Source organism: Sebastes fasciatus, chromosome 20, assembly GCF_043250625.1.
Source record: "Sebastes fasciatus isolate fSebFas1 chromosome 20, fSebFas1.pri, whole genome shotgun sequence".
NCBI classification, from domain to species: Eukaryota; Metazoa; Chordata; class Actinopteri; order Perciformes; family Sebastidae; genus Sebastes; species Sebastes fasciatus.
In genome coordinates, this window is record NC_133814.1 from 13,030,783 (window position 1) to 13,057,985 (window position 27,203).

The 27,203-nt window shown below is 37.4% G+C and overlaps 3 protein-coding genes across 17 annotated transcripts; 2 read left to right on the top strand and 1 right to left on the bottom strand.

The window, feature by feature from the left end:
* The first annotated feature begins 117 nt into the window (after positions 1–117).
* On the top strand, positions 118–3,168 carry LOC141759053 (putative nuclease HARBI1). The gene is made up of 2 exons (XM_074620951.1): positions 118–952; positions 2,490–3,168. Exons 1-2 carry the CDS (start codon positions 175–177, stop codon positions 2,888–2,890), a joined length of 1,179 nt encoding a protein of 392 aa, XP_074477052.1. The 5' UTR covers positions 118–174; the 3' UTR covers positions 2,891–3,168.
* On the bottom strand, positions 3,124–19,683 carry LOC141759050 (receptor-type tyrosine-protein phosphatase H-like). Of its 12 annotated transcripts, XM_074620937.1 has the most exons (25): positions 19,360–19,683; positions 18,245–18,368; positions 17,836–18,093; positions 17,197–17,451; positions 16,702–16,959; positions 16,073–16,330; positions 14,684–14,935; positions 14,216–14,470; positions 13,719–13,976; positions 13,173–13,424; positions 12,665–12,922; positions 11,498–11,764; positions 10,230–10,487; positions 9,816–10,046; positions 8,601–8,870; positions 8,335–8,428; positions 8,197–8,247; positions 7,928–8,009; positions 7,678–7,768; positions 7,479–7,552; positions 7,088–7,222; positions 6,711–6,833; positions 6,268–6,428; positions 4,799–4,934; positions 3,124–4,305 (listed from the first exon to the last, which is right to left on the bottom strand). In XM_074620937.1, exons 1-25 carry the CDS (start codon positions 19,426–19,428, stop codon positions 4,177–4,179), a joined length of 4,599 nt encoding a protein of 1,532 aa, XP_074477038.1. In that variant the 5' UTR covers positions 19,429–19,683; the 3' UTR covers positions 3,124–4,176. The 12 variants fall into 12 exon arrangements, with proteins under 12 accessions (XP_074477038.1, XP_074477040.1, XP_074477041.1 ...); XM_074620939.1 differs by lacking the exon at positions 17,197–17,451; XM_074620940.1 differs by lacking the exon at positions 16,073–16,330.
* A 3,909-nt stretch (positions 19,684–23,592) lies between these two features.
* On the top strand, positions 23,593–27,191 carry LOC141758238 (ferritin, lower subunit). Of its 4 annotated transcripts, none has more exons than XM_074619444.1 (5): positions 23,593–23,747; positions 25,730–25,833; positions 26,011–26,157; positions 26,246–26,371; positions 26,616–27,191. In XM_074619444.1, the coding sequence occupies exons 2-5, from the start codon at positions 25,732–25,734 to the stop codon at positions 26,763–26,765; spliced, it is 525 nt and encodes a 174-aa protein (XP_074475545.1). In that variant the 5' UTR covers positions 23,593–23,747; positions 25,730–25,731; the 3' UTR covers positions 26,766–27,191. The 4 variants fall into 4 exon arrangements, with proteins under 4 accessions (XP_074475545.1, XP_074475546.1, XP_074475547.1 ...); XM_074619445.1 differs by having other exon boundaries at positions 23,638–23,767; XM_074619446.1 differs by lacking the exon at positions 23,593–23,747 and adding an exon at positions 24,495–24,648.
* The last annotated feature ends 12 nt before the right edge of the window (positions 27,192–27,203 follow it).

Below are 27,203 nucleotides of genomic sequence, written 5' to 3' on the forward strand. Positions count from 1 at the left end.
TTATTAATTATATTAATTAATTATTATTTAACAAACCAGGGAGAGACTGGAATGTCATGGAATATACTGTAATTTCCTATTTCATGATCTATTTCTACATAGCTGCATTCCTCTCCACTGGGTGGTGATGGAGAGCAGCTTTGCCTAAACATTACAGAAGAAGACCTTGCTTCCATGATCCTTCCTACTGTTTATCATCATCATTCATCCAGTAATCCTTGTACCAGAGTTAAACACGTGTGTATTTGCTGCAGTAGTAAACAAATGGCCTTCGCTCTGCCGGTGTGGCTGGCGGTGCAGGACGAACTCCTCGGACATGTCGCACCGGACTGTTCGCCTCCGAGCTGCTTCGACGACTTCGACGACGACGCTTTGTTCCAGATGTTCCACCTCACCAGACCCTGCATCGCTTTCATCACGGACGCGGTGCGCATCCGCATGAAGAATAACAACGCTTTAAAGAAATCCGCCATGCCAGTGGACGCCACCGTCATGGTTTCGCTCAACTACTTCGCGCACGGACTTTCGTCCGCCGACGTCGTGCAGAGAGTCGCGCCGAACCAGGCGGACAGCCCCGCGGTGATCAGCGCGCTGTCCGGAGTCATCGCGGGTTTGGCGGATCAGTTTATCTCATTCCCGCTAATAAAGGACGCCAAAACTAACGTGGCTTTAAAGATTAAGAAGCTGTGCGGGATCCCCAACGTGCTGGGCGTCCTGGCTCCGGCTCACTTCAAGATCAGAGCCTCTCCGTACGAGAAGGAGACCTTCAGGTCGTTCGTCAACACCTTGGGCTACACGTCGGTGGTGAGCCAGATCATATGCGACTCAGACGGAAACATACTGAGTGTGGAGAAGTGCTGTGTGGGCAGCACGTTTGAGCAGGAGATGTGGGAGTCGTCCTTCAAAGGAAGGGAGATGGAGGAGGAGCTGCACGGCCCATACTGGGTTATTGGTAAGATGCCAGCACTGCTTCCAGTACACCACTTACACTTACAAACCAAACAACTGACAGTAACCTGATATGTTCAGGTGGAATTTCATTCATTCATTCATTCATTCATTCTCAATGTGCAATATCATTTCCCACTTGTGCAAATTTGTTAATAGTCTGTTTATTGTCAATACTGTATATACTGCTCCTATTTTTATACTTCCTTCTATTTAAATGGATCATAATTTGTTACACTTTGTTTAGCTCTTTTTTTTTTACTGTGTTAGCTGATGCATCTTGTTTTTTTCACTATCCTCTGTTGTCCTATCATATGCATCATGCTGTATGTACAGTGCATGGCTTTACTAACATTATTTTTTTACATAGTACCACTGCCCGTCAGAGGTTTTCTGCTTGTGAAACATTGAGCACAACTCTTCCCAACCTTGCCTCATCATAAAACACTGACAATAAATAAGATAATGGCTTAAGTGGCTTTAAAGGTCTGTCTAATTGAAATGTGCATGTGTAAAGAAAGGGCTCAAGACAAGAATCCACTCAATACCATTTAAAAAGAAGGAAGTATATACTGCTTCTATTTTTATACTTCCTTCTATTTAAATGGTTCACATTTTGTTACACTTTGTCTAGCTCTTTTTTTTTTTTTTTTTTTACTGTTTTAGCTGATGCTTCTTGTTTTTTGCACCTCCCCTTTGCTGCTGTACACTGCAAATTTCCCCACTAATAAAAGAATATCTTATCTTATCTTATACTGTAGGGTGAATTAGCCTAATGTGGGATATTTTATGCATTTCAGATTTCTGGAATATATTGTGATATGAAGCCAATACATTAAAACCCACCACACCCAGTACCACTCCGAAATCCCCCAGGAAGTGTCCTAATCATACCAAAAAAAGAAAGAAAATGCAGATATCACACTAATAAAAGAAATGGTAGACATATCAGTAATGCCAAGTTTTCTCAGGCAAATCTTGATTTTCTAATGTGGGACATTGAAAAATCTGTTAAAAAGGCCTAAAAATCACCTTAATTAATGCAGGAAACACTCGAGGCTAAAAGTGCAATCCCATATTCAGTAATTTTACCACTTACAATGTTATTGTGAGGAGGGGCGTTTCAAACAGAGGGTGAAAAGAGGTACTGAAGCACAGCTGATATGCACCTGAGCACAATAAGTCCTCTTTAAGTTAATGTCTTTTTTGTTAATGATTGTTGGAATGAACTTTCATACTTAATAACTCTGGCTTAATAATTGGCATATTACATCATACACACTGATACGTATACTGATACGCTGATACTAGCATTTTGTAACAATTACTGCTACTAACATTACTGCTTTATCATCTTCTAAAGAAAGCGCTCACTTCTGGTTTAATCGTGCGGTTTCTTTAGAGTAGGTGTATAGTTTTATCAACTTTTTCTTATGAATTCCTCTCAGATTGTACACTGCAAGGCCAGTTTGTACCCTCTACAATCCATACTACATGTTTCGTTTTTTATTAATTGCCTTCTCTCCTGTCTTTTCTTATAGGTGGGAAAGGCTATCAATTAAGCAAACATGTCCTGACTCCTGTGCCCCAACCTGCAAATGACAGCGAGACCCGCTTCAATGACGCCCACACGAAGATCCACAACGTCATGCGGACGACGCTGGGCTCCATGAAGAGACGTTTCAGGTGTCTGATGCAACTTGGCTTTGCACAAGAGGGCTCTTTGGACAAAAAGGCCAACATTATCAAGGCGTGCAGTGTCCTGCACAACATCGCTAAGAAGTTCTCCGTGCCTCCCCCGCCTGTAGCTGGTAAGATTGAGCCCCTGCATCCAGGCAAGCAGCATTCAGTGCCAGTCGACACCAACACCGAGGCTCTACAAGCCAGACAGGAGCTCATCTATCGTAACTTTCCTGTTGCCTCCACTAGCCAGGACCCATAAAGGCATCACCGGGGAGGTATGCGTGAGCAGAGTGGGTGTGTTCTCTGCTCTCGGAAGCAAAAAAACCATCAACATACACTAAGGACAAACACTGGACCCTAAAGCCAACTTATAATGCAAGATGTACACACAGTTTGTTGCTGTTCTCCGACAGTTTGACACTAATTTGTAAATGCGACAGCATATTGTGTTTTTCATCTCGTTTGCAGACTTTGTAAAAACACATTCAGATATTTTTGTTAATAAAAAATATTTTATTTCTTGTACAAATAGAAAAGCATTCTTTTCTACCGACATTTCTTATTGCTATTAAATGTAATTTGAAAACATTTTTCGGTCACCTGGAGTGTTGACAAGAAGAAGAAGAAGAAGAAAAATACACATTTTGTAGATGAGAGAAACAAAAAATGTACAAGTTAAATAAAATCTAAAGATGCTATGCATGTACAGGAAATATATTAGACTTAAATGTTTTTGATATTTACAGTTATACAAAATATAGCATGTAGACTTTCAAATTAGTTTTTCATTAAGTTAATTTTTTATTAACAGATAGTGCTGACAATAGGCTCGTTCGAGATGAGCAAGGCCTGCGCAGAATCGATTAACCGGCGATCGCCAAAAAATGCATGCCGATTACATTTGTGTTCGACTTGTGCCCGATTTGCTCGGACGTCATGCAAACGTGGGCAACGATAACCTCACGAGACCGAGGCGGACGCAGTTTTTAGAGCCAGGCGCCGCAGTTGCTTTCTACCGACTGCAAGACCCAGGGCATGATGGGATTGTCTCTTCGTTTTGACAACAAACACCACGTGTCTCTGTAATTGTGATATTTAACACTAGATTGTAGGCTATTAGTCTCATGTTGTGCATTGAAGGTTGTTCTAATAACAAACATCTTGTGTGGTTATATTATATAATATTGGTTATTTATATAGCACTTATCAAAACAAGTGTTCATTACAAGGCAGACATACAAATGGATAGAATACAATGCCAGATACACGCACACCTCCACATATATATATATATATATTAACCAACAAATCTAAATCAATTTGAACGTGGTCTGCAAACTACAAGTAGCATACAGATCAGATCTAACAGGATGTAACTATTCCTGTGACTTCCTGTAAATTCTTTGAAGGTGGCTGGAAACTGTCCGAATTGACCACATTTTTTTGTCACCGCCCCCTGCTGCTGCCGCCTGATCTCGTCTACTTCCCTGGCGAGGCGCAGTTCATCTCGAACGAGCCTATTCTTGTTTAGTTAAGGCATTCGTGCTAACGTAGCTCTCGGAGTGCAGTGGCGTTGACGTAGATCATGTCTGAATTCTCATATATGTTCTCTTCAGTCTTCTCATTTGGCTGCAGACGGTCCATGATGCTTTGGTGCAGGAAAACATACTGGGACTGGAGATAGATAAACCACATTTGCTGGTCATTTGAAAAGCAGAACTTTACTGTCTGTCACTTCCTCGTAGGTGTTAACAAGCCTCAGTTTCCTAATATAATGTAGGTCAAACTTTTGTGTTTGGACTTATAATTCAGCATCACAACTAATGTCAATGTGCATATAAACACACACCTTAGAACAGTGAGGCCTACATTAATGTGACTGTCTATTTTTGGTAAATATTTTGTAAAATATTGACTTGTAAAAGTTGAAATGAGACAGTAGAAAAGACAATTTCAGAGCCATGTTTTTAGAGGATGGATATGAACAACTACATGATGGAAATCAAAGCAAAGCTTACCATTCATACATCCTGTATACTGCATATATAATATCGTAACAGTGCTTGTACTGTATCACCAGCTGTGTCTAAAGGTCTCACCCTTAAACGGGTACCTAACTAAGGAAGTGGTAGCTCAGCCTCAAGTTCCTTAATACGATCAGTCTTACCTCTGTCTGCACCATGTGTGGGCGGCTCAGTCTCATCTTGTGCACAAAGCCATTGATGCCCACTGCTCTTTCCTTCTCTAGCTGCTGAAGCAGCACATCCAGGGCGATGATAGTGCCTGTCCTCCCCACTCCAGCACTAAGAGAGTGACACATGGCAAAAGGTTAGCAGTTAGTGTCCAACTATGACGGTCATCATCAGCTTGTCCTGATGTCCAAAGTAGATTTGTAACTTTATGTAGAAATCCCTCATTGCTGACCTCAAAACATTTTCTTCTTGCTCACAACTAACATAAAAACTAAGCCAGTGAAAGTTATAAAAGCTGGTATTTTATTTAAAATGAATGTGCATATACTGTATATTAAGTATTTTTTAGTGATTAGCAAATGATTTGTAAACCTTTAAGAAAATGTTTGTAAAGCATCTATAAACATTACATAGACAGATGGACCAGAAACTAATTATTAACCATTGACAGTAACTATCTATCTAAATAATGTTTATAGATGCTTTACAAAATATTTATTAACCATTTAATTATAATCATCAGTTGCAATGTTATAATAGCATCTGTTTCAAAATGTTTTTTCAGGTTTTACAGGTCCACAATTTCCTTATAATTTCCTAGGAATTTTTCAGGAGATAACTATATGGTATAGTTTGGTACGAGAGGGTGGAGCTAAGCACAACCAAACGCTGAATGAGACATTTACAGGCAACCAAAAAGGTTATAATTAACGTTCATGAACTGCAAACATTATTTTATCATCAGTTTGTATAATGTGAAATTATTAGTTTACAAATTCTATATTGAATCATAGCTGATAAGAGACCATAATTACATTCTGCTTACATTAGTACACTATCTATTATCAGTTTATTGTTGCACACATAACATTTTATATACTACTGTATATCATAAGATATAACAGCAGTAAGATATTCAGATAGATATTAATTTTAGTTAGATGGCTGAAATAAGGTCTGAAGAGATTTTAACGTTTTGTTCTACGACATAAAATACACCAGTAAATATCCTACTAATGAATTTCGAAGCTTTTACATGTCTTAATAAAGGCGGTTGTTAACAAGTGGCTAAATGAGACTACTAAATGTCATCACACCGACTCGTCCTCCTTTACAGCCTCGTTGTGTATACTCGAGTTCATGCAGGGTGTAGTTCGTTTATAGCCTAACGTCAGCTTTTTACTTCTGCATTCACACTTCAAAAATCATAAAGTGGTGTTAATGTGTGAAGATTATCTTGCTGAACAAAACGTGTAAGTATCATAAACGTTTATTTGCCACAGAGCTTCTGCTATAATCCAAACACCAATGGAAAAAATCCCATTGGCTTTTTGTTGAGGTAACCAGGGCTATGCTTACTTCCTGGTTGGCCTACAAATATAAATCATTCCTGCAGCACTCTATGGCAAAGGTTACTCTCCAGACTTAAGCACTTTTTCTGTACCTGCAGTGAACCACAGTTGGCGCTCCAGCCCCTTCTCTCTCTATGTGCCGTCTCACCAGTCCTCTGAACTGGATCAGGGCTTCGGTGCCCTGTGGGACTCCGTGGTCAGGCCAGGCAGTGAAGTGAAAATGTTTCACTGTGCGCTCCCCTGAGTTGTTGCTCTGCGAAGACGATACACATAAATGAATTCAAATAAAGTAAGTCTCAGTCTTGAACTCACAAAGTCAACGTTGAAGTCGTCGAGCGTTATCCTCTTTAAAAGCAAATGTGTACAAATTCAAATAAGCTTTACAGCAAACTACATTTAACATTTTCTATAAATTGTTATTTGTGCTCTGACACAGTCACAGTTTTCATTCACTTTGTTGGGCTTCGTGACTTGGAAATATATTAATACCCAACCTATTTAGTTACACCGTAAAAAATGTAGAGATGTTTCGTACGTGTTTCACGCTAAATTCCCTCAATGTCCAGTAAGGCTCCTCCTGCTCAGATCTGATGGTGACCAACAGCTCTCCGTTAAGGCAAGGTTTACGGTCTGCAGGCCAGTATCGTTGACACTTAGTCTGGGAAAAAGAAACATACAAAAAACAAAATGAGGTTATTGAAGTTATTGAAGTTGTTTTAATGTGGCGGTCAGTTCTTTGTGGAGACTGAAAAACCCCACAAAAAAGAATTGTGTGCACAGTAACGTAAACTGACATCATTTGAAAACACATTAGCTATAAGAGCAAATGATTCACAAGGACTCACTAAATTAAGTTCGCACTTCCCTTAAAATCTGTCAATAAAACATCTCAAAATCTTCCTGATGACTCACCTTTCCTCCCTCGGTGCAGTTGGTTACCATGACGATGCCGTTCACTCTTTGTTCCCAGATCATTCTCCAGAAATCATTGACTGTGGAGGGCAGAGGACCCTGGGTGGCGATGTACTCTCTGCTGCTGTTGTAGCCCTGAGAAGCAATTGCCAAGGTTAACACGAACACTTCTGTAGCTTGTACAAGTCCTTCGTTGCTTAGTGTGACATAAAACACAATTTTGTGCTCATAAAAGCACACAAAGTCAGCATAAATTGCTTGACTTCAAATTAATGTTCATGTGCAGATGTTTTAGCAACCACTTACTTGCAACTGTGGCAACTTCACTACAGATAATTAATGATTCAAGCTTATCAAATCTGGCCTTTGACCATTATCAGGTAATACCTACTGGCATGTAATTGGCATTAATGTAGTCGGAGGATCCATTGGGACTGGATGTAAGCTTCACCCGACACCAGTCATCTAGGATGAGGAAAACAGAAGATGGTTTAGCTGCAATGCACCACAACAAAGTACACATTGCTTAGAATTCGTGAGTCTCTATTGCTCATGATAGTGTGGTCCAGCAGTCAGAAGGACAGGCTTACATGGCAGGACGTTGTTGAAACGATTCCTCGCTTTGTTCTCAGGTTCAGTAGCTGCCTTTCGTGTTTGCTCCGTGCCAACAGGACTGAGGCTCTGCATGGAAGTTGGCAGATGACACAGACGTGTGATTGAGACAATGGTCAATGGCCAAGTAAAAGAAACAGAACCACAGCACACACAGGTTTACGGTCATATACGAAAACAGGAAGACATAGAAGAGGAACAAAACATGATTCGTTTTTTTAACTGCACCTCATATTCCTGGCTGAAACCTCTGTTCTCGTCCACACCCAGTTGGTCGAAGTGGTCTGGAAACTTTGCCACAGAAATAGCTCTGAAAAAAACACACAACAAAAGTAGAACTCATGTCATGTAGTAATGATATGTAAGACATGGACATATATAAATATTAGGGTTTAACCTACTAATTCTCTCTAATTATACAAGACCTAATTTTCTATTTTCACTACATTGTCTTCTGACAGTGGTGTTAACATTATGAAGAGATGACTTATACTTACTTGCACTTTTTTTTTGGTTGTTTGGAACCACCGATTAATTGCTTTTTCCTGCTGTGAGAAAGAAGCAAAGATGTTGTCTGATTGAGTGCAATTCAGTACATTTCAGGGAAATAATCTAATAACTGAGGCAGCACCAACCTGATAATATCTGGTCTTTTAAAAAAAATGAAGACAGCCAGACAGACCAGGACACAAAAAAGCAGAACAGCAAATACTGCCCCTGCAATGACTCCTACAGGGAGTAGAATCTGGATTAAATGCTTTGTAACATACAGTAGATACTCAACACAGCAGATGTCAAAACCAACAAGCAAGTAATATAACTGATTCCAAACAGCACAATAATAAAAAATGTGACAATATATTGTTAAAATGTTACATCAGCAAACGTCACTTTGACTCACCCCTTGGATCAGTACGACACAAAATAACTAATGGTTCATTGCTCCTTTCGATCCCGGACAGTGAAGTTAAAGACACATTATATGTTTTAGCAGGTTGGAATCCAGATATATAGATTCTGAGACGCTCTTCCCCATTTCCATGCTCTGGGTAACTTTCCCCTGACACGTTCACTTCCACTGAAGTCCACACACCGTCTGGTTCATCCAAGACGATTAAGAGAGAATAGCCAGCTGCCCAGTACTCACAGTGACCACGTAAAGGCGGAGGAACTGAGTAAAAGAAGTGGAAATGTGCTTTTATAATACAATCAGGAACAACAACACATTCTAGTGTTAAGTATTGGCAAAAAAAAAAAAGACAAATTCATGCATTTCAATCATCTTTTATTCCCACTAATAGCCTATTAATGATAAGTTGCTTAAAGGTGCTATTGATAACACTGATAACATTGAGCTACTAGATGTCACACCTTGTTAGAAGTGGGAAGCAAACATCAGATATCTCTTCCACAGAGATAAACAAAACATTCCTTTTGGACCCGCCAACATTTTTAAAATGATTATTTCACAATCATAATAATTGTTTCTAGGAAAAGCGACACTTTTATCCCACTACTTTCTAAAAGCTCTGTGGATGTATTATTTATTTTAAATTATTTGTCTACATGAAAATGTTATCAATATGACCTTTAAGTCACAACAATGCCAATCATTCCAGCTTTACCAGAGTGAGGATTTGCTGCTTTTCTCTGTTTTATTTAGTGGGTACATTGAATGATTGGGAATTTTGATTGTTGGTCGGGAAAAAAATTGCAATTTGTCCACTTTGGGTGGGGTATTTGTGTGCATTTCATATTTTCTTTTCACTTTTTAAAGTAATTAATCTATTATTTAAATACATTAATTGATATTAAAGATGATTATAGCTACAGCCCATAATAATAATCATAGAGAACCATTTCAAATAGCAATAGCATTCATTTGTGGTGTGTGAATAAAAGGTGCTGTAGAGTGCGCTGAAGTTTTTTGGTTTCAAGCACACACAAAAAACTTAATTAATCACATGAATGTACACGGCACATTCCTCTATCATTATGGTTCAAATGCTTTGAAATCTTTATTCTTAAAATATGGTTAATGTTAGTACTTCACATTATTTCTGCGGGAAGTGTAGACAAATATTTAGTTAATGTGTTAAGACAAATTTGTACTTACTGATTGTCAGCTTGTGGCTACACTGTTGAAAGGTCCTGGAATTTATTTCATACTCAAGAGACACGTTATAGGTGTCGCCAGGGTAGAGGCCAGTAAATGACACGTTGCTTCCTCCAGGACTGACATGAGTTTGGGATTTATTAGTGGCTGTTGCATTTGAGAACAAGCCTTCAACCCTTCCTTGGATCGATGAGGTAGTAACATGCCAGGTTACATTGGTACAGTCTATGGCTGAAATGAATGAGAAAATAATTGCAGACAAAAAGCCTTCATTTGTTAAAGTTATACATAATTCAATCAAAAAATAATAATTTTCAAGAAACATGACTTTTTAAATTTGCATGTGGAACAAATGTCATTAGTCATATTGGAAAATATACATTGACAACAGTTTTTGAGAAGGTGTGTATATACCTGTTACTGTGAAGTCTTCATAAGCGGTGCTGTTGAGTCCAGAGAACACTGTGATCACGCTGAATCGATACGCTGTTCCAGGCTGGAGAGACGTGAATGAACGGGACTCAACATCCAAAGCTCTATTTGTGAGAAGTTGTGGATTTACCCCATTCATTTCGAAAAAGTAGTCCCAGTCTTTATTCTCTCTCTGCCACGTCAGGGTTATGCTGGTCACAGAGCGTTCAGTCACATTGACCAAAGGCAACATTGAGGGAACTGAAAATACACACAACATGTATCAATGTGAATACATTTCAAATGCAGAAAGAAACTTTGAATAGAAGCTTTCTAAGAGGTCTAAAAATACAGATTCAGTCTGACTTGAAGATGGGGTGTGAGTAATAGCCTGCGTATTATGACATATTTTGGAGACAGTCGGGTTGAGCCTTTACAAGTTAGACGCCTGTGTAGCTTTATCCAGGCAGTACAAGTCCTGGGGCCTCATTACAGAAACTTTATAAGTCTGACATCCTATTTTATCTCAGTTTAGAATGACATTTAGCGATTTTGGTATTACAAAAACATGTTTCCTTACTGCATTTATCATCATTATTCCTCTTTGGATAAGTATTTAGCTATTACAGAAGCGTTATAACTTAGGGATTTCCCAAGTTAGGAATCCTAAAAGTCAGTGACAAGTGAGAGCCGTTGATATTATGTCGTGTCCATGTGGAGTAGTTTACCAGTACATTTTAATCAAAGATACAGACATGAGTCACAAGACACAAGTGCGGATTAAAGGATTAAATTTACAGTTAGTTAGGATTTCTTAAGTTAAGATAAGATAGGATAGGACACAGCCATGAGTTTAGGAATTGCTTCTGTAATAGGAAGATAAGATTTTTTCTTATCTTTGAAACTTAAGATATGACGAGCAGTTAGGATATTTTTCTATAATGAGGTCCAGGTCACTATATACAGTTGTGTGTTCCATTGAATTCAAGTTCTTAGCATCTATTTTCTACTTTTTCACTGCAGTGTTACTTTGCTTTGATGTTATTCATCTGTTGCAAACTCTTGTGCATAATGAATAGGTAGTATAATGTAATGTCAATAAACATTAGTTCCTCTAAATCCTATGTCTGTTGGAAGTTGAATTTGTGTCGGGTGGGGCTATTTGATAAAGGTTTTTTTTAAAAGGTACAGTTAAATACAGCAATTTGTGTATGATTTGCATATCATAAGCAAAACACCTGGCTTTAAGTATATACTCAAAGGTCACCTACCAGTCACAGCGTTAAATGAGAATCCAGTGCTGTTGACTTTCTCAAAGCGAGTGATGAGAATGAAATTATATTTTGTCCCAGCATTAAGCGAAGAGACCTCGTAGGTAACTGGTGCCTCTTGATAAAATGTGTTGCCATTGACCTCAGTGGAACTTCCATTATCATTTTGTAGGAAGTATGTTGAGATGTTGTTAACCTTGTTCCACGACAGAGTTATACTATTCTCGTTTTGTGTCAACACAGTCACATTATTAACATTTCCAGGAGCTGAAAGAGGACAGAGGAAACAGTTGTTATAATCGGTAACACTTTATAATAACCATCATTAATAAATGGTAAATTGATAGTTAATTAAACTGAAATGATAGTTTACTGTTAACAAACAATGAAATGGTGATTACTAATGTTTACTAAGTATTAGTAAATAGTAAGTTATTAGTTATTAGTTATTTTAGCATTAGTTTATGGAATATGAAATAATTATCATAGCTGATAAGAATTTGTTTATAATTACTAAATTATTTGTAAACCTTTAAGAAATCATTTGTAAAACATCTATAAACATTACATATATAGATGGACCAGAAACCAATTATTAATCATTGACAAAGTATTGCGTATCTATTTAAATCATATTTATAGATTACTTTACAAAGTATTTATTAACCATTTAACAAGGTGTTATAATCATCAGTTGCACCTTTATAATAGCCATCCGATTAATGTGCATAGACAGTTTACAAAACAATTATTAACCATTAAAAAAGTGCTACAAATATCTGGTATATCAATCTATGTCATGTTTATAGATGTTATAGAAATCCTTTGTCAATCATTAACAAGTACTTAATATAGCATATAAAATGTTATAATGTGAACAACAATAAACTGTTAAAATAACATTAATTATAGCATTACTAATATTAGTAAATATTATTAATTATCATATCATTGTTTGTTAATAGTAAAATAACAAACTAAAGATGATTTTATTATCAATTTACATTTATTAATGATGGTTATTATAAAGTGTTACCGCATAATATGTTACTTTTTTTAAAACTTTCACTCCATTCTGATATTTTCTCAAAAACAGTGATACTAAGTGAGCAGCAGTGATCTGTCAACAGCTCTGTCCTGGCTCATATCAGAGGGAAATCATCTTACCAGTAAATGCAGTGGTGTTTAATCCGCTGCTTCTGACATTTTTGAACACAGTGAAGAGAGTGATATTGTATTTAGTCACAGTTATGAGCTCTAAGATTGTGCGCGTCACGGTTTCTAGTCCCTCTGATGCTGTGACGTTTATCATCGTTTCATTGAACACAAGTGTATAGTTGAGGATGCCATCCACTTTTTCCCACTGAAGAGTTATACTGGTCTCATTTTGTCCGACTGATTCTAACACGTCTGTGTTACGTGGAGCTAGAATGTAAAGAAACACGATGAAGGAATTGTCACAAAATTTAAAAAAATTGATAGGATATCCCTGATAAAATGTTTTGTGCATTTTCTATTCAAACAATAAGTTACATTCAATTTCAGTATTTTAGCAGCAACAGTCCAATATACGAAGCGAGCAACTCCCCTGTTACCGAGAAACCATAAATAAGTTATTATTACAGCTTTTTTTGCTTTGTTATAGACTTTTATTATTAGAGGGAAAACATCTTACCAGTGACTGGACTGTAGTTTACTCCACTGCTTCTGATATTTTCAAAAACAGTGAAGAGCCTGAAGTAATATTCAGTCCCACTTGTGAGCTCTGAGATTGTGTGTGTCACTTGTGCCGCTGATGCAGTGACGTTGTTTTCACTTCCATTGAACACAAGTATATAGTAAGGGATATTTCCCACGTTTTGCCACTGCAGAGTTATACTGGTCTCATTTTGGTCAAGTGATTTGAAACCTTCTGCATTAAGAGGAGCTAGTATGTAAAAAGACATGGAGAAGATACTGTAACAAAATCTGTGGATTATACGGATACCCCTGATAAATTTGTATGTTACGAGGAGCTAGAATGTAGTGAGACATTAATCCTTGTAATTGCACGCAGTATCTAATCATGTCTCTATATTAGCTGTTGCAAGTTTTGTTTTCTTCTAATGACAAAGAGGAAGGTGGTGAAAAGGGTAGTTAAAAGTACAATTAAATACAGCACTTTTTCTTTAATTTGCATATCACGAGCCAAATGTCTGAATCCAAATGTAAGATCACCTACCAGTGACAGCTTCAATCCAGCGTCCAGTGCTGTTGACCCCCTCAAACAGAGTGATGACAGTGAAATAATATTTTCTCCCAGCAGTCAGAGAAGTAACCACATGTGTAACTGATGCGTCTTGATGAGTTACGTTGATGGGGTCCTCTTTGTTGTCATATCGTAGGAAGTATGTTGAGATGCTGTTAACTTTGTCCCACATCAGAGTTATGCTACTCTCATCTTGTGTCGACACGTTCGCGTTCTTCACATTTTCAGGTGCTGAAAAGATAGAGAGTTGACAGTTTCATTAGAGAATGCAAGTGCGAGGCTTTCACCACAATAAAGGGTTTTGTGGTGTATTTTTAGCAAATGAATAGTAATTATTTTATCAGCAACAGTTAAAAATGTTAAGTGAGCAATATAAATCTATTAATAATAAGAAACTTTGAATTGGATATTGTTACAGAGCTCTGCCCTGGCTCTTGTTGTTGGCCTATATCAGCAGAAAGACATCTTACCCGTGACTGCAAAGAGGTTTGCTCCTCTGCTTCTAACATTTTCAAACACAGTGAAGAGAGTGAAGTTGTATTCAGTCCCACTTGTGAGCCCTGAGATTGTGTGATTCACTTGTTGTGCTGCTGATGCAGGGACATTTATCTCACTTCCATTGAACACAAGTACATAGTTAGAGATAGTTCCCACTCTTTGCCACTGCAGAGTTATACTGGTCTCATTTTGGTCAAGTGATTTGAAATCTACTGCATTAAGAGGAGCTAGGATGAAAAAAGACATGGAGAAGATACTGTAACAAAATCTGTGGATTATACGGATACCCCTGATAAAATGTTGTGTTTTGTGTAGTTTTTTCAAACAAATAATAAGTTGCATTACATTACAGTATTTCATCAGCTACAGTAAAACAATATTAAATGAGCAAGACATGGTTTGGCTCTTGTTATATGGCTATGAGAGGAACATTCACTTACCTGTAGCTGCAGAGAGGTTTACTCCTCTGCTTCTAACATTTTCAAACACAGCGAAGAGAGCGACGTTGTATTTAGTCCCACTTGTGAGCTCTGAGATTGTGTGTGTCACTTGTTCCGCTGATGCAGGGACATTTATCTCACTTCCATTGAACACAAGTACATAGTTAGAGATAGTTCCCACTCTTTGCCACTGCAGAGTTATACTGGTCTCATTTTGGTCAAGTGATTTGAAACCTTCTGCATCAGGAGGAGCTAGGATGTAAAAAGACATGGAGAAGATACTGTAACAAAATCTGAGTTTAAATAAGTGACAGGATATATGCTTCGTGTATTTTTTTCAAACAATAAGTTGCATTACATTACAGTATTTCATCAGCCACAGTCAACAATATTAAGTTAGCAACACCCCTCTGTTACTCAGAAACTTTAAATTATATTATATATCAGCCTGTTCTCATTCTCAGGGAGTTCTCGGTGAGAACGAGGGTGCTGTAATTTATCAATACAATGTTCATGTCCTTTTTGTAAAATAATTAGTGAAATGTTTGTCATAACTTTTGTTTTGTTTTTATTTGTGAACAATTATAATTAATGAAACATTATTTAAAAGTTTTCTGAATCTGCTCTTTTAGGGCAAACATTTCCCACTGCAGATTTATACTGGTCTCATTTTGTCCAACTGATTTTAAATCTTCTGCGTTATGAGGAACTAGGATGTAAAGAGAAGTTAGTCCTCGTAAATATAAAGTAATCACGTCTCTATATTATCTATTCAACTGCAAGTTCTGTTTTGCTGAACTTACAAAGAGGAAAGAGTGTTAAAATGGTAGTTACAAGTGCAATAAAATACAGCATTTTGTTTTTAATTCCATTATTTTATCCGCAACAGTCAAAAATATTAAGTGAGCATCTGTTAATAGGAAAATAAAATGTACATATTGTAACAGAGCACTGTCCTGGTTGTTGTTGGCCTATATCAGAGGGAAAACATCTTACTGGTAAATGCAGTGTTTGTTCCACTGCTTCTGACATTTTCAAACACAATGAAAAGAGTGAAACCGTGTTTAGTCCCACTTCTGAGATTGATTGTGGTCAGATCCCTCTGATGCAGTCACATTTATCTCTCCTTCACTGAACTTAAGGCTATAGTTGAAAATATTTCCCACTTTTTTCCACTGCAGAGTTATACTGGTCTCATTAAGTGCAACTACTTTGAAATCTTCTGCATTACTGGGAGCTAGGATGTAAAAAGACATTGAGTATTTCATCAGACACACTCAAAAATATTGAGTGAGCAAGACCCCTCTGTTGAGAAACTTTAAATATGTTATCTTTCCAGAGCTCTGGTCTGGCTCTTATTATATGGCAATGAGAGGAAAATTCACTTACCAGTAGCTGCAGAGTGGTTTACTCCGCTGCTTCTGACATTTCCAAACACAGTGAAGAGAGTGAAGTCGTATTTAGTCCCATTTATGAGCCCTGGGATTAATTCTGTCACTGTCACGTTGGTTGATGATGCATTGACAATTATCTCAGATCCATTGAACAAAAGTATATAGTCGCGGATGTCCTGCACTTTTTGCCACTGCAGAGTTATACTGGTCTCATTTTGGTCAGCAGATTTGAAACCCACTGCATTAGGAGGAACTAGGATGTAAAAAGACATGGAGTTTAAATAAATGACAGAATATCCCTGATAAAATGTGACACGTTCACATTCTTCACATTTTCAGGTGCTGAAAAGATAAAGAGTTGACAGTTTCATTAGAGAATGCAAGTGCGAGGCTTTCACCACAATAAAGGGTTTTGTGGTGACTTTAAGCTTTGTCACGGCCGTCAAGGTTTGGTACCGCCACACATGTGTATATTATCATGTCATGCAAGTTGTATTTCACTCAATTAATAAATAGGGAGGTATGTGAGGAAATGATTATTACAAGTACAATTAAATACAGCAATTTGTCTTTAATCTGCCTATCACAAGCAAAATGCCTGATAGCAAATGTAAGATCACCTACCAGTGACAGCGTCAAATCTGTATCCAGTGCTGTTGACCCCATTAGACGCAGTGATGAGAGTGAAATTGTATTTTCTCCCAGCAGACAGAGGAGAAACCACATATTTAACTGATGCGTCTTGATGAGTTACGTTGATGGTGTCCTCTTTGTTGTCATATTGTAGGAAGTATGTTGAGATGTTGTTAACTTTGTCCCACATCAGAGTTATGCTACTCTCATCTTGTGTTGACACGTTCACGTTCTTCACATTTTCAGGTGCTGAAAAGATAAAGAGTTGACAGTTTCATTAGAGAATGCAAGTGCGAGGCTTTCACCACAATAAAAGGGTTTTGTGGTGTATTTTTAGCAAATGAATAGTTATTTTATCAGCAACAGTCAAAAATGTTAAGTGAGCAACATAAATCTATTAATAATAAGAAATTTTGAATTAGATATTGTTACAGAGCTCTGCCCTGGCTCTTGTTGTTGGCCTATATAAGCAGAAAGACATCTTACCAGTGACTGCTAAGTGGTTTACTCCTCTGCTTTTAACAGTTTCAAACACAGTGAAGAGAGTGAAGTTGTATTCAGTCCCACTTGTGAGCCCTGAGATTGTGTGATTCACTTGTTGTGCTGCTGATGCAGGGACATTTATCTCACTTGCATTGAATGCAATTATATAGTTAGAGATATTTTCCACTTTTTCCCACTGCAGAGTTATACTGGTCTCAGTTTGGTCAAGTGATTTGAAACCTTCTGCATTAAGAGGAGCTAGGATGAAAAAAGACATGGAGAAGATACTGTAACAAAATCTGTGGATTATCCGGATACCCCTGATAAAATTTTGTGTTTTGTGTAGTTTTTTCAAACAATAATTTGCATTACATTACAGTATTTCATAAGCCACAGTCAACAATATTAAGTGGGCAACACCCCTCTGTTACTCAGAAACTTTAAATCATATTATATATCGGGGTTTGGTGCCGCCAAACATGTATATATTACCACGTCTCGATATTAGCTGTTGCAAGTTATATTTTGCCTAATTGATAAATAGGAAGTTGTGTGAAAAATGATTATTACAAGTACAATTAAATACAGCAATTTGTCTATCACAAGCAGAATGCCTGATTTCAAATGTCAACGATCACCTACCAGTGACAGCCTGAAATCTGTATCCAGTGCTGTTGACCCCCTCAAACGTGGTGATGAGAGTGAAATTATATTCTCTCCCAGCAGTCAGAGAAGTAGCCACATGTGTAACTGATGCATTTTGATGAGTTACGTTGATGGGGTCCTCTTTGTTATCATATTGTAGGAAGTATGTTGAGATGTTGTTAACTTTGTCCCACTTCAGAGTTATGCTACTTTCGTCTTGTGTCAACACTGTCACGTTTCTCACATCTTCAGGAGCTGAAAAGATAACGATTTGACAGTTTCATTAAAGAAAGTTTGAGACGCCACATCCAACATCATAATTGGCCTTCACACAAGTCTGCACCAGAATACAAGCAAATACAAACATGTCACCAACCAAAGATAAAGGACAGCGGCTCAAACTTACGTGCTTTTGTTGTTTGAAGGGTTGGCAATGGAGTGGTTAACCGTATTGTTGTCTCTGTTGGGTTTGTTGAACTTGTCAGTGTTGTGTCTGGTGCTGATGATGTTGTGTTGGAGTCAGTGGAACCCTAAAAAACAAATAGGAATGGTTGGTACACAGAGAGAATGGCATAACCCCACCCCCCAAAACAAAAATTAATTTTGAACAAAATTTCCAGAAGTGTTCATGTGACTCTGGACTCATAGTTCACTCTAATGCAATCTTTGAGTATCCCAAAACAATATAATTTCTGCTATTATATTGTGTCTAACATACTGTGACCAGCAGTGTGACAAGGGAGTTAAATGAAGACAACACCACTGTTTAGAGGCGTTGTATTCTACTTTTTAGTAAACAATCTTTCCTTATAGGTACAAAAACTCACATCACTTACATACAACTTAAGACTAATATATGACATTGTTGTGCAGGAAACTTGAGGAAACATCTGACATCTTCAAATGCAAATTATGGCCCGGAAATTGTTGTAGCGTTCTGTACTTCGACCTCTAAATCTCAACAAGTACAACACCCAAGATATGCTACTAAAAGAGCTGTTCATAAAACACATATATTTGTGCACAGTAGTTACGTAAAATATCTTCCATGGGCTACATTTTCTATGATATTATAAATAATAAATTCCATTATTCTAATAAATACAGATAATAATACTAAACAGTATCCAGCTACATCGCTTTGTCTAAAATATTCAATAAACAAGATACCAAATGCTGGAGCTCCCTTTACGTTTTACATTGTTATTTCCTCATTCATGCCTTTGTTTCTCTGAGGAAGTAAGTGAGAATAGATTACTGCAGCCATGAAAAAATGAATTCATATTTCACCATCTGAAAAAGTCCATCATTCTTATGTTGTGCAAGTCTTTTTGTTTTTCTGTACATACTGACATTGCAGACAATGTAATTCCGCTGTCTGAATTTGGTTATGACTCATATCATGCACTGAAGCATCGCTGTGGTTTGGATGCTTTTCTTTTGTTACGGGTAACCTTCTTTTGAATAGGTAGACTATCTGATCACTATCAGAGTGGAAAGGTAAAAAAAAGAAATACTTACCCAAAGTAGACTCAGGAAGACACACAGCAGAAAGTGGTCTGAGGTGATTTTGGAAGATGAAAGCTTCATCGTTATTGTGGTTTATTAAGCTACACTCATACTATGGACTTGTAAAATCCTTTTGTTGTCTCAAGATAAACTTTGCGGTTCTATTTTCAGTGCTGCCACGGGTGTGTTGACAAAAGCACTTGAGGTTGGCAGAGAAATTCTTCGTGCCTGGATTGATGTGGTCCAATATTAACTTTATTCCAGTGGTGTTGACTTTTAATTCTTAACCATGTCCTCCCTCTGTAACCTCTGGTCCCCTCTCATATTGGCAAGTGACTAAGTAAATAGCTGCTTCTCCTTTTTGGCCTTGTACAACCACAGAGACCTTTGCTCCGCCTGCTACTTCCTTATTAACGGCCATAATGTGCTACTTGTCAAAGGTAGGTCAATCAAGTAAATGTGCCCCTGTTTTACATGTTTATCAGTGGTAATTGCTTTATACCAGCTGTATGTTTCATGTTTGTGCCTGTGTATCTTTATGATGTGCAAATATAATATGACACGTTGATTTTTTTTTTTTATGAACCTAGATAAAGCTTTCAAATGCTGCTCAATATAAATATTGTTTGTTTTGTTTTCTAACTATTTTAAAATGATATTTTAATGATTTCTCAGTTAAAATCACCGTCTAGCCTCTTCAGTTGGTCTGATTTCACAGAACAGTAGATTTGCTTTTGGTTTCTTGAAACTGCCTCGGAAGGCAGTGACATTTATAGCTTCCTTGTGGTTGAGATCTATAAGGAACTACGAACAGAAAACATCCCCAACACACTTTTTACAGAACATGAAGTCTTGACAGTGTTTATGGGCTCATATTATCGTGCAGCGTTCAATAAAAGTGCAGGTATGTCAAAGAAAACATTGTCCAACGTTGTTGGATGGGGAAATATGAGGAGGAAGTAACCTTTATAAATGATATTTAATGATCATCTTTTGGTATTCCATGACCTCACGCTTACAGTAAACTTAATGACTGTAATGAGCTTCCGTATTAGATATAGAGCATAACTTGTATTAAAAAGCATTTTCATTCACCATTTATGCAAACTTACTGTATTTCATGATATTTGCCACCTGTTTGCATGATAATTTGTTTTTCTATGACATTTTAAAATCTGCGCTCTAAAGTTATTAACAAGCGAATCTTATATTTAACATGGTGTTCATGTTCTTTGAGTCTCAATCCATACTAACCTTAAAATTCATCACCACTAACATCTGTTACAAATGTTAGGTCACTAAAATGCAGTATGTCAATAAATGTTTAAAACCTGTAGCTCCAACCTGACTCTGTTAGTACTACAAGCCCTATAGGATATACTTTTAATGTAAATTTTGCATTTGCATAGATCATTGGTCAATTGGTTTCTCTAAATACTTTGGTGTAACTGAAATCTTCCTATATATATATATAAAGAAACATGTCATATCACAAATTCCAGGTGATTTTGTGGGTCTGGTCATTCTTGAAGAGAGAAAAGCAATACAAAATCATAAAATTAAATGGTTATTTGAGGTAGCATTGGTTCTCAAGTTTATCAAAAGGCTCTGACTCAGGCTGACAGTATGTGAGGTCATGCTGTGCACTTTGTGAAGCCTATCTGTATAGCCTACCACTAGATAAATTCCTGTACATTTGCTGTATTTCTACTTAGCATTTCTATGAACACAACACTAAATCTGTTGCCCACTAAATCAGTCATTTTCTGTTGGACTCATGGTGAGAAGCTTATCCAAAACTTGTATCACAACTCTCTCAGTTTCCTCCACTTTCCCAGCTTCTCGTCAGATTGCAGCATGTAGCCTATACACTGCGACTGTGCCACTTGTCTCCACTTATCAACTCACTCCTGCCACCACATTACCCCCCATGTCAGGACATCCACTGGCTTCCCATCCACTGCAGGATGGCTACTATCATATCAGTCCAGTTCTGAGGTCTCTACACTGGCTCCCTGTCTCTCAGAGAATTGATTTCAAAATACTACTGCTGGTTTACAAAGCACTAAATGGTTTAGGGCCAAAATACATTTCTGATATTCTGCTATGTTATGAACCATCCAGACCTCTCAGGTCATCTGGATCAGGTCTGCTTAGTGTCCCCAGAGTCACAACTAAACATGCAGAAGCAGCGTTCAGCTTTTATGCACCAAATATTTGGAACAAGCTCCCAGAAAACTGCAGGACCAGCTCCAACTCTGAGTTCTTTTAAATCAAAGCTTAAAACTTTCCTGTTTGCTGCTGCCTTTTATTAAACCAGATAATGATCTTATACTGCACTAGAGCTTTTACTCTTGTGTGTTATACTCTATTTCAGCTTCTATCCTAGCTTTTATTTTTAGCTTGTTTTTAATTTCTAATAGTTCATGTTTTTATGTTTTTATAATTGCTTTAATTATTTCTTAATGTTCTTGAATGTTTATGTAAAGCACTTTGAATTGCCCTGTTGCTCAAATGTGCTCTAAAAATAAAGTTGCCTTGCCTTACTTTAAACCAGTGTTATGGCTCAGCAGTAGGCCTATAGGGTCCCTTTTATATTAAAAATTATTAAAACAATTAGCTGATATAACATTGGGTTGCTTGCATATTTTGTTTAGGTTGGGTTAAACATACTGGATGGATTGACACTCTCACCTTGGTCTGAAATGTGTCATTCGTCCCCAGCGCAAGAGGTGGCAGTAGAGATGCACAAACAATATGAACACACATCCAATGAATTGCTAAGACTGAGATTTAATGTTGATCACAATAACTGCAACTTTTGTGAGACTGAGATTGAAACTACTGATCATCTGTTTTTCCACTGTATATATTCTGCGGCATTCTGGGAAGATTTGCAGGACTGGCTGTCAACCAAAATCCAACTACTTGCACCTCTCACAAGAGAAAATATTGTGTTTTGTATTAACATGAAGGACATTAAGAGTGACTTGATATTGAACAATCTGATTCTGCTGGCAAATGTTTTCATCCATGCATCCAAATGGAGGAATTTTATTTTTTTCAAAAGGGACCTTGTGGACAATCATCTCAGTGCTTTAAGACTAATGAAAGGACAACATGCAAAGTGTCTCCTCAGAGCTTATGAAGAACTGAACATACTGTATATGATGATGACCCCTAGAGCTACTATGGAAGAGTGCAGTCGTATTATTATTTATTTATTTATGCATTTCTTTTTTGTTCCTTTAATTATTTTCTACCCCCTCTTTTATTTTTGTTATTATATATATATATTTTATAATTTAAGTTATCTTTCCTATCCAATTGTGCCTTGTATGTTAGAAGTATTGAGTTTAGATTACAATGCCTTAATGTTTGTAAATTAATTTTCTTCAATAAAAAAAAAAAAAAAAACTCCATGAGCTAACAATGGAGTTAACTAGCTTAATGTTAGTAACCCCAATCACTAAAGGGGGTATGTCCTAATTACCTCTCATATATGCTTCAGCAGTACACACCTACTAGACCTCTAAGGTCACTGGGAAAAAATCTATTAGTAGTACCCAAAGTCAGAAGGAAACATGGTGAGGCTGCTTTTAGCTACTACGCTGCTCAACTGTGGAACAAACTTCCAGATGAGATCAAAGATGCACCAACAGTGACCACTTTTAAATCTAGACTCAAGAACAAAAACTGTTCTCAGACGTTTTTCTTAATTGATCAAATGCTGCACTTTACTGTATTTTGATTGTTTTTATTATCCTTTTAATTTTTTTCTTTTAACTTATATTTTTATATTCTTATATTCGTTTTTATCTTATGCACTTTGTGCTCTTTTATGTTGCTTTTATGTATGTAAAGCACTTTGAATTGCCTTTGTGTATGAAATGTGCTATATAAATGAACTTGCCTTGCCTTGCCTTGCCTTGCCTTGCCTTACTCTGCCTCTGATTGGCTTACCATGATATTGTCCAAACCAATTGCACTCCTCCTTACCTAAATCTAACCAATCAGACCAACAAAGGCAGTGAGTGCTGGCCAATCAGAGGCAGAGTAGGGCAGGTCATAACTTCTAGGGGGCGGGTGCTGGCCAATCAGAGGCCGAGTAGGGCGGATCATAACTTCTAAGGGGGCGGGTGCTGGCCAATCAGAGGCCGAGTGGGGCGGGTCATAACTTCAGGGGGGCGGGTGCTGGCCAATCAGAGGCCGAGTGGGGCGGGTCATAACTTCAGGGGGGCGGGTGCTGGCCAATCAGAGGCCGAGTGGGGCGGGTCATAACTTCAGGGGGGCGTGTCTCTGTGTCGTATTATGTAAACAAGATAAAGGCTAAGCTACAGTGCTGGCAAAGTGAGGGTAGCTTTACCAAAGATACCGGCGTTACTCTCACTGACCTTCAGGTGAGTAACATAAATCAAAGGTGACTATGTTAACTAAACTTTAGCCGCAGTCAGGTCCAGCTAACTAACATATCTTGTCTGTTAAGCTCATTGTTATGCTAGTTGTTAGCTAAACAGTCAGCTAGTTAGCTGTCAGTGCTACCATGTGTCAGTAGTTATTGTTATTGTTAGTGCTTTCAACAAAACCAACCAAAGTCTGAGCTTTTTGAGGTAAAGTTAATGCTGTATGTACTTGAACTAATGAATGAATTTATTTCGAACATAAAAATAAATAAAAACAGATACAAAATAATAACAAACAAAAGAAGAGTAATAGTGTCTGAAAAGGAGTAGGTAGAAGTAAAACTTATATTTCCCTAACTCCCTTTCTCACTTCTCCTCTATTAACTCATATATCAAAGAATGATAATATAATATATAAACTATCCCAGATTTATTTACATCCCAAATTAAATATATGAACAGCAGTCCAAGTTTATTTACAACCCACATTATCCATCTGGAGTTAAAAAGTAGATATAAACCAACCCTTAACACAACCCTTATCACAACTCTTCCTCAACCATATACCTCCCCAAAAATATCTTTTGTATAGCTTTTTAAAGTGATTTATATTTGTGCTCTGCTTCTAACGGACTTCAGTTCACTTCAACAGCGTACAAAATGTACTAATGTTGGTGTGACCTTCTGAACACCCAACTAGAGATGTTACATCCCACTTGAACTCAACAACATAACACATGACACATGTCTGGCTGATGTTTGACTTGAAGCCCTTAAACACCAGGTTGCATAAAAGCCATCCTGCAAAGACGTGCAGAGCTTTGAAAAGCTTACTTCACAGGGCAAGAGTGAACAAAAGCGTTAGTTTAGCCAAGTTAGCTCTGCTGAGAAGGGAAAGGTAAGAACTATCTTTGTTCTCTGGATTGCATAGAGGGGATTAAAGGGACATATCAACAGGTAAGATACATATGCATACGATTTCAAAAAATTATGTTATGATTAAGAGCACCACATTGCAGTTACACTGTGGGACAAGCTAGAATTTTTTTTTAAATGATAAAATCTAATTTGGTTTTGAACATACCGACTTAAAGGACTGGTTAACCTCTCGACTGGTTCTTTCAATGTGAATAATTTGCCTGTAGTTTCCTATGAATCTGAACAAAATCATCACCCCCTAATAAACCGCTGATAAAAGTTACCTATAAATGTGAATAGATGCCAATAATAAGAATCTTCCTCTATTGAAAATCAGCTGCAACTAGACAAAAAGAAAGTTCTGTGATGCTAACAAAAACATTAATGAATGTACATTATATTCTAAAAAGAAATAAGTGTATTTTTCTTATTCTAAATAATATGTAGGGCTGCAACTAACCATTATTTTCATTGTTGATTATTTTCTCAATTAATCAATTAGTTGTTGAAAAATGTCGATCAGTGTTCACCAAAGCCCAAGATGACGTCCTCTAATGTCTTATTTTGTCCACAACTCAAAGATATACCAGAAAATATTCACATTTAAGAAGCTGGAATCAGAGAAATTTGACTCAAACTTAATCAATTATCAAAATAGATGCTGATTAATTAAATAGTTGACAACTAATCGATAAACCGTTGCAGCTCTAATAGAATGGGTATAAATATGTTTTGTGAAAACTAGAAATACAAATGTGGCCATAGTTCACTTGACTTCCTTTGGACCCTTAATAAACAGTCGTCAATCCAGAAAACTCTCCTAGGGAGGAAAATTGAGGGAGGAGACCAACCCCTATTTATTTAAGCTTTTTGGATTTTGGATTGATATTGTGGCCCCACAGTTTAATCCAGTTACGTGCAGTCTCTGGATTGTTTTGTGCAAACGTTACAAAACGGGAGATCCAACTTACCTGTCTGAAGTTAATTAATGGCATTATCTACGCTGGGGTTTGTTTAACCTTGTACCAGTCGCACTGATTGCAATATTTTTTGTCTTTTAGAAATGCAGTCTGTGGTAAAACAAAACCTCCATTCGGAGACTGAAGGAGACATCAACAAACTCATCAACCTGAAGCTCAATGCATCCTATGTCTACCTTTCTCTGGTATGATTTCGGTAACAGTAATAGTCCCTGTATGACAATTTGTTATGCAATGTATTTAAATCCTGTTTTTGCACTGAAACAAAACAATAGAAATTGCCCTCTTTGCCAGGATTCTTCTTTCTTGTCATGTGTCTGCAATGTAAATCCCTAAATACTGTGTTTCTCTATCAATTCTAGGGGATGTATTTTGACAGGGATGACGTTGCCCTGCCAAAATTCTCCACTTTTTTCCTGGAGCGCTCGGTGAAAGAGAGGGAACAGGCTGAGAAGCTGCTGGAATATCAGAACATGAGAGGAGGTCGAATTTTGCTTCAGACTATTGCCGTAAGTCCAGTTATTTGGGGGGCATTTCCAAGCCACTACTGTTAAGATTGGTACATATATTTATCCAAGCATGAACTTTCTGTTCTAGAAACCAAGTAGAGAGGATTGGAGAGGTGGTCTGGATGCAATGTCCTTTTCCCTGGACTACCAGAAGTCCCTAAACACATGTGTCCTTGATGTGCACCGCAGAGCTGGCACCAACACTGACCCTCATGTAAGTCTGCACTGTTGTTTTTTACCTAATAGTGAATATGAAAAAACAGCTACACTGTTGCACATAAAAAATGTTTTTGTTTGTGTGAGTTCAATATGTATTAAGCAAAATAACAGTCTGTAAGGTCTGAGGGGGTGTTTAATCTATTAAATATTAAATGTATCCTAATTTATCACCTATTTGACCACCTTTTTATAGCATTGTTTTACATCTGACTCACTATTTTCTCTTACTTCTCTTGTAGTTGTGTGACTTCCTCGAGCAGCACTTCCTCATCGACAGCCACGACACCATCAAGAAGCTGGGCGATTACATCGGCAGTCTGACCCGCATCACTGCGTCCGAGACACACGGTGCTATGGGAGAATACCTCTTTGATAAACACACTCTGTAAAGGTCACACAAGTACAGTGAAATAAGCTCCACATTACAGGGAAACAGTCCCTCACACTGTGCAAAATTTCTACTCCGTTAAGAAAACTATACAATGTGTTCACAGTTTACCACAAACTTCATTCTTGTACTAATGGCACAAGAGAAGTTCTAAGCAAAATAACAGAAAATACCTCTATTTCTCTTGAAAACCGCACTGGAAAATAATGTTCTCATTAAGATGGTGCTAAAAACCTACCATTCTCCTCAGCTGTTAATGAGTCACTTGTTCATTTAAGCTCCATTTTATCATGTGTCATGCATTCCAGTGTGTCCGAGGTTTTAACCTTCACAAATATTTTGTAAAAATGCAAACTCTTTTGAGTCAAATAGATAATTTAAGATTTGGAATATCATTGAAACATTGAATAAAGCCAGACTATGATGACATATCATTATT

Coding starts and splice junctions, on each gene's coding strand:
- LOC141759053 (XM_074620951.1), top strand. CDS start 175: ATGATCCTTCCTACTGTTTATCATCATCATTCATCCAGTAATCCTTGT. Junction 953..2,489: donor CGGCCCATACTGGGTTATTG/GTAAGATGCCAG, acceptor CTTTTCTTATAG/GTGGGAAAGGCTATCAATTA.
- LOC141759050 (XM_074620937.1), bottom strand. CDS start 19,428: ATGAAGCTTTCATCTTCCAAAATCACCTCAGACCACTTTCTGCTGTGT. Junction 16,960..17,196: donor AAACCACTTAGCAGTCACTG/GTAAGATGTCTT, acceptor TTATCTTTTCAG/CACCTGAAAATGTGAAGAAC. Junction 12,923..13,172: donor AAACTACAGTCCAGTCACTG/GTAAGATGTTTT, acceptor TTTACATTCTAG/CTCCACGTAACACAGACGTG.
- LOC141758238 (XM_074619444.1), top strand. CDS start 25,732: ATGCAGTCTGTGGTAAAACAAAACCTCCATTCGGAGACTGAAGGAGAC. Junction 26,158..26,245: donor TTTTGCTTCAGACTATTGCC/GTAAGTCCAGTT, acceptor TTTCTGTTCTAG/AAACCAAGTAGAGAGGATTG. Junction 26,372..26,615: donor GCACCAACACTGACCCTCAT/GTAAGTCTGCAC, acceptor CTTCTCTTGTAG/TTGTGTGACTTCCTCGAGCA.